The sequence below is a fragment of the Ursus arctos genome, unplaced genomic scaffold, assembly GCF_023065955.2.
Source record: "Ursus arctos isolate Adak ecotype North America unplaced genomic scaffold, UrsArc2.0 scaffold_14, whole genome shotgun sequence".
In the NCBI taxonomy this organism is placed as follows: Eukaryota; Metazoa; Chordata; class Mammalia; order Carnivora; family Ursidae; genus Ursus; species Ursus arctos.
This window is the reverse complement of record NW_026622808.1, coordinates 23,309,917-23,317,207: the sequence shown is the minus strand read 5'-3', so window position 1 is coordinate 23,317,207 and position 7,291 is coordinate 23,309,917. Positions and strand designations below refer to the sequence as shown.

The 7,291-nt window shown below is 37.8% G+C and overlaps 1 protein-coding gene across 1 annotated transcript; it reads right to left on the bottom strand.

Annotated features, from left to right (window-relative positions):
- Positions 1 to 2,171: 2,171 nt before the first annotated feature.
- On the bottom strand, positions 2,172 to 6,779 carry LOC113249344 (olfactory receptor-like protein OLF4). The gene is made up of 2 exons (XM_057312110.1): positions 6,770 to 6,779; positions 2,172 to 3,130 (listed from the first exon to the last, which is right to left on the bottom strand). Exon 2 carries the CDS (start codon positions 3,099 to 3,101, stop codon positions 2,172 to 2,174), a length of 930 nt encoding a protein of 309 aa, XP_057168093.1. The 5' UTR covers positions 3,102 to 3,130; positions 6,770 to 6,779.
- Positions 6,780 to 7,291: the final 512 nt, after the last annotated feature.

Below are 7,291 nucleotides of genomic sequence, written 5' to 3'. Positions count from 1 at the left end.
AGAAAAATTTTAAAAACCTTAAGTAAATAACTTAATTTTATGATTTAAAGACCTAGAAAAACAAGAACAAATTAAGTCCAAAGCAGCAGAGGAAAAGAAATTCCAAATATTAGAGCATACAAAATTTATACATAGACCAGAAAGCCAATAGAAAACATTAACAAAGCTAAGAGTCAAGAATTTGAAAAGCTTAGCAAAACTTACAAACCTTTAGTTAGACCAAAAAGGGGGGGGGGCACTGCAGAAGATGGAAATAAATAAAATCATCAGCAAAAGATGGTAACTTACAACCAATACAATAGAAATACAAAGAATCATAGAAGACCACTATGAACAATTTCACTCCAACATACTGGACAACCTAGAAGAAATGGATAAAACCTAGAAAGGGGGTGGCTATGTGGCTCAGTGTGCTAACCATCTGCCTTTGCTTCAGATCATGATCCCAGGGTCCTGCGATCAAGCCCCAATTCTCACTCCCTCCTCAGTGGGGAGCCTGGTTTCTTCTCCCTTGTGCCTCTCTCCCTCTGACACTCATGCTGGCGTGCTGTCTCTCTGCACTCTCTCACTCAAATAAATAAATAAATTCTTTAAAAATACACCCCAAATGTGAGAACACAGCCAAGATTAGCAGAGTACTTCCAGCTGACCCACAGTTGACAGCAACCTCATGGGAGACCAGCTGAGACAAGAAGAATTCTCCATCATAGACTCCAATGTAATAAAAAAGAAAAGCATTATCTTATATTGTTTCCTTTTGGCATGGCTTGTTATGCAGCAATAGCTGACTGATACAATAATTAATGTAAACAGAACTGAGAATATTAAGAATAATCTCTTGCTTCTTATTTTTGACATTTCTTCTGATATTTGAAAGGACTATTCATAGTGGCCTCGTTATTCACACTTATTTTAAACAACTATACTAAAAAGTGACCACCATTGAGATTCCCATCCAGGCAACTGGTGGAGGTTGGGAAAAAATCTATGTTTCTGCAGGAATAACTTGTGGGACCCTCAGTCACAAGTTTCCATTCTCAGAGCATTCTTGTACAGGAATTCCAGCTCCTGTCTGAGTCATCCTTTGATCATAGGATTGAAGAGAGCTTAGAGCATAAGAACAAAGAATAAAGAATTAATGACAGAGTGAATACACTTATTGTTCACTCCTTCACATTATAATATTTATGACAGCATTTTTAAAGGAGGATATATTAAGTTTTGGGCAACGGAAGGGGTAATATTTAGGCAGGGCTTGAACTTTTCAAAAAGAAACAGCAAAATCATCCAATTAAATAACCCCAAATCTGCCATTAAATTCTCCATTCGAATTAATAAAACCCTTTACACATGGACACCACACATCCCACACTTTAGTGAGTAGATGTACATCAATGAAAACACATATTCCACAATAAAATATTGTATGATTGAAAAGTTTACTTCATCGTATTTTGATTCTTCTCTGATACTGAGCCCCTATTAAGTCATTTGGTTTATGCAAATTTGTCTTTTTGTAGATTATGCTTGGAGGGTGTTTTTATAAGCAATTTTCTTCTTACTGTTCTGTGCCAGGGATACTGTGGATGCTGAGCTGATGAGAACAGGACCCTAAGGAGGATCATAAAACCCCATGACTAGCTACAAGACAAACTAGTACACTAAAATCTGTATCACCAAGAAGAGGGTTTAAAGTAGTAACATGGAAAGGAATAGCAGGCACAGATGAAAACCTGTGATCTCAGAATTTCTTATACAATAAAATTATAAATTTTGGCCTCAGTGGCCAAATGCAGTTTATTTAATAAAATGATAACTATACATATTATAGGAATAATCAGTTAATAACTATAGGATAATCATTATATACCATTCATCAGTATATGAGGCAAATGTGAATCTCCAAATTGTTTCTGATTCAAGGTTGGGACTAACTTTGAAAATTAAAAAAAAATAAAATAAGAAGGAAAAACTGTTGGCTATCCGATGCAGAAAGTTTAACAAAGGAACATATTTGAAATCAATGAAGCAGTTGAACTTAAGAAAATTGAAACTCCAGGATATAAATAAAGGGATTAAGTGCTTCTTTCAAAATAGAGTGAAAGAATTATAATTTCTTGCTGTTAGGCACTAAGCTGGAAATCACAGTTACTTGTTGAAAAATGGCCCTTTTATGGTTTCCCTCTGAAAAATACATTTACAGCCCCCTTTATGTCCTTGTTCCTCAGGCTGTAGATGAAGGGGTTCAGCATGGGGGTGACCACCGCATACATCACTGAGGCCACTGCACTTGCGTGGGAGCTCTGGGTAGCAGCAGAGCTAAGGTACACTCCTAGGGCCGTACAATAAAATAAGGAGACAACTGAGAGGTGAGATGCACAGGTGGAAAATGCTTTACACTTGCCCTGAGCTGATAAGATCCCACATATGGACGAACCTATCCTAGAATAAGAATAAAGGACCCCAGACAAGGGAGCACCACCCAGAATCAAAGCTGCAAAATATACCACCATGTCATTAAGAAAGGTATCAGAACAGGCAAGCTGGATCATCTGATTAATTTCACAGAAAAAGTGATTGATTTCCACCTTTGTACAGAAGGACAGCCGCAACACCATTAAGGTTTGTAACAAAGAATGCAAGATGCTCATGAACCAGGACACCAGAACAAGCAGTCCACAGAGCCGGGGGTTCATGATGACTGTGTAGTGCAGGGGGTGACAGATGGCCACAAACCGGTCATAAGCCATCACAGTCAGGAGGAAGTTGTCCAAACCTATAAAAAGTAAGAAAAAGTAGATCTGTATGATGCAGCTGTCATAAGTTATGACTTTTCTCTGTGTTTGTGTATTCACCAGCATCTTGGGGACGGTGGTGGAGGTGATGCAGATGTCTACAAAGGACAGGTTGGCCAGGAAGAAGTACATGGGGGTATGGAGGCAGGAGTCTGAGCTGATGGCCAGGATGATGAGCTGGTTCCCAAGTACGGTGGCCAGGTACATGGACAGGAACAGCCCAAAGAGGAAGGGTTCCAATTCTGGTTCCTCAGAAAATCCCAGAAGAAGAAATTCTGAAATCCGTGTATCATTCTCTAGTTTCATGTCATCGATGTGACTACCAAAATAAGAGAAAGAGCAGGACACAATCATGCATTACTAACCTGGCAGGTGCATTATTGTTTATATTCTGCACTCAAGGGATTAATGTTTATATTTGTGTGTGGAATATGTGATAAAAACACTGAAAACTAGGAATAGAGGAAAACTATCTCAACATAAAGCCATTTATGAAAAACCCACAGCAAACATGGTGCTCGCTGGGGATACAAGGAACATTTTCCTGTATGATCAGGAACAAGGCAAGGATGCCCGGTTTCCTGACTTCTACTCAACATAACACTGGAAGTTCTACCCAGAGCAATTAAAGAAAGAAAAAGAAATAAAAGGCATCCAAACTGGAAAGGAAGAAATAAATTTATATCTGTAGACGGTGTGATCTTATATGTATATAATCCTAATGAAACCACAAAAACAGTAATAAAACTAGTAGATTATTCCAGAAAAATCATTAAGTAGGAAGCCAGTCCTCAAAAATCAGTTGCATTTCTGCGTGCAAACAGTGAATGATCTGAGAAGGAAATAAAATAATTCCATTTATGTGACTTCCAAATGAATAAAACTATCACCTCACAACAGTCAGAATGGCTAGTATAAAAAGACTAGAAATGACAAGTGTTGGTCAGGATGTGGAGAGGAGGGAATCCTTGTGCACCTGCTGGTGGGAATGCAAACTGGTGCAGCCCCTGGGATACAGTACAGAGGTTCCTCAAAAATTAAAAAGAGACATACGACATGATCAAGTAATTCCACTAATGGGTACTTACACAAAGAAGACAAAAACACTGATTAGAAAATTTATACGTACCCCTTGTCTATTGCAGCATTGTTTACAATGGCCAAGATACAGAAGCAGGGCAAATTTCCATCGATAGGGGAATGAGTAAAGAAGAGCTGGTATGTAGAGATAGATATAGATTTTGATAGAGATATAAATAAGGATATATGCAACAGAATATTACTGTGCTATAAAACAGAATGAGGTCTTGCCATCTGCAACAACATGGATGGAACTGGTGGGTATTGTACTAAGCGAAATAAATCAAAGAAAAATACCATATGATCTCACATATATGTGCAATCTAAAATACAACAAATGAACAAACAGACAAAAACAGAGAACAAACGGGTAGTTGACAGAGGGTGGGTGGGGGTGGAGTAGATAAATGGGATTAAGGGTACACTTATCATGATGAACACTGAGTAATGCATACAATTGTCAAATCACTATATTGTACACCAGAAGCTGATATAACACCACATGTCAATTATACAGAAATTAAGGGGCACCTGGGTGGCACAGCGGTTAAGTGTCTGCCTTCGGCTCAGGGCGTGATCCCAGCGTTATGGGATCGAGCCCCATATCAGGCTCCTATGTTATGGGCCTGCTTCTTCCTCTCCCACTCCCCCTGCTTGTGTTCCCTCTCTTGCTGGCTGTCTCTATCTCTCTTAAATAAATAAATAAAATCTTTAAAAAAATAAATTAAAAAATAAATTTAAAAAAAAAACAAAAAATCCCCCAAACTCCTTAAAATTACAAAAAAAAATCCCCAAAATTAAAAAAAAAACATAAATCTACAAGCAGAACAATCTGAATTAAGGCAAGAAACTGAGAAGGAAGAAGTTCTTCATTAAGTAATAGACTTTAAAACATCTTATGGCCATAGTATCTCCACAGAATTCAATAGAGAAACAGTAATCTGTAGGGGTGCCTGCATGGATCAGTTGGTCAAGCATCTGACTCTTTATTTTGGCTCAGGTCATGATCTTGGGGTCATGAGATCAAGCCCCAGTGCTGGGCTTGGAATCTGCTTAAGATTCTCTCTCTCCCTCTTCTTCTGCTCCTCCCTGCTAGAACTCTCTCTCTCTCTCTCTCAAAAAAAAAAAAAAAAAAAAAAAAAGGAACATGAGAGAGAGAGAAACAATAATCTGTAGAAATCATTTGAAATGCTGACAGTTATAGAAACTCAGCATATAATATATGGGTATATGATAATAATGGGCAAATCATCATGGTGACAGAATATATGAATTTTGCTCCAACTCACTAATCATTTACGAAAACAACAAGAAATCTCTTCCACACCCAGCAGCCTGTAGAAATTTTAAAGTGTTGTCACATCGATTAGGATTGGAATTTTTAAACAGATAGTAAAGTGGTACTGTCTAATTTTCATTGCAGAAATGTGACCGGCATCGACTTGGATGGAACAGGAGGGTATTATGCTAAGTGAAATAACTCAATCAGAGAAAGACAATTATCATATGGTGTCACTCATATGTGGAACATAAGGAATAGTGCAGAGGACATTAAGGGTAGGGGGGGAAATCCGAATGGGAAGAAATCACAGAGGGAGACAAATAGAGGGTTGTGGAAAGGGAGGTGGGTGGGGGGATGGGGTAACTGGGTGATGGGCATTAAGGAGGGCACGTGATGTGATGAGCACAAGGTGTTATACTGAACTGATTAATCATTGAATATTTTATCAAAAACCAATGATATACTATACCTTGGCTAATTGAATTTAAATTTAAAAAAAAGGAAAAAAAATAAATGTGACCTGCTATAATGTTTGGAGAAAATAATTGGAAAACAACTATAAGTATTAAAAATATAGATATGCATTATTTCCTCGGGGTTCCTCATCTCAGCACTATTGATATTGTGGCCCAGGTAATTCTCTGAGGTGGGGTTTGTCCTGGGCCTTGTAGGATGTTTAGAGCATCTCTGGTCTCTAGCGACACCTCCCCAGTCTGACAGCCTAAAATGTCTCTGGAAATCGCTCAATGTCCCCTAAAGGACAAAATTGTCCCTGGTGGAGAATCAGCATTTTAACTCAAAATATTTTTGTATAATTGATAACATAGCAACTTAGTGAGAAGGAATATGAAAATCCTCCAAGTATAAATGACACAGCCACATCCTGAAATATTCTGCAGTCACTGAAATAATGAATTAGCATTATACCGGTTGATGCAGACAAGATTGTCAGGTGCTATTGAGTAACACAAGCTATTAAAAAAAAAAAAAAAAGACTGCACCTGAGCATGTTAAAGACCATTTACAATGAGCATAGGATTCTATTCATGAATTTGTATAAAAGTGTGTTAATATTTGTGTGTGCATAATATAGAAATGTAAATTTTAAAAGAAGCTAAGAACTTATGGAACAAAGGATAGCAGTGAGAGTAGGAATAGGTTAGGCATGGAGCTATCTCAAACAACTGTTTGAAACACAATGACAACCTAAAACTAACTTTATAGAGGTTTAAATGGTATTAAAGTCATGACATCAAGGTAGGTCACTAATTCAAGAATTAAAGTGCTAAAGACTTGGGAACAGGGCAGCTTGGCTGGCTCAGTTGGTAGACTCTTGATCTTGGGGCTGTGAGCATGAGTCTCACATTGGGGTAGAGATTACCTTAAGAAAACATAAAAATTGGGGTGCCTGGGTGGCTCTATCAGTTAAGTGTGACTTCAACTCAGATCACTATCCCAGGGTCCTAGGATTGAGTCCTGCATTGAGCTCCCTGCTCAGCAGGGAGTCTGCTTCTCCCTCAGCTCCTCCCCCCAGGCTTGTGCTCTCTTGCTCTCTGAATCTCTCTCAAAAATAAATAAATAAAATCAATTAAAAAAACACACATACAAATTGGAAATAAAAGAATATAACCAAAAAAGTGGGTAGGAAGCATTATCTAAAGTGATGCTTTCATCTCATATAGAGATATATTAATTCATATTTGTTTAGGAAGAAAAGGTGAACGTTAGTCAAATAATAAAGAATGCTTCCACATGATGGCTGCAGATGAGGTGACTTTGAGAAATAGATCTAATCACAAAAGGCCAAAAGTATAATAAGGAATAACAGAAATGTGAAGACAGCTTGAAAATATGTATAAAAGGTCATTTATCAATTCAAACGATGCAGAAGAACTTTCTACACTTAAGCAAGAAGGGGGAAGATAATATGACTGACTGATAGGTTTGAGCACACAATGCATTAACTTTCTTACTCCCCTCTAACTCATCCACACATACATAAAGGAACTGAAGGTCAAACAGCAAAGTTGGTGGAAAAACTCCAATTCTTATGTTTGAAAAATGGAATCCAAAACAGGAATATAAACACTTCCAACCCACCAGACAAAAGCACAGAACTGGCACAGACAATTTG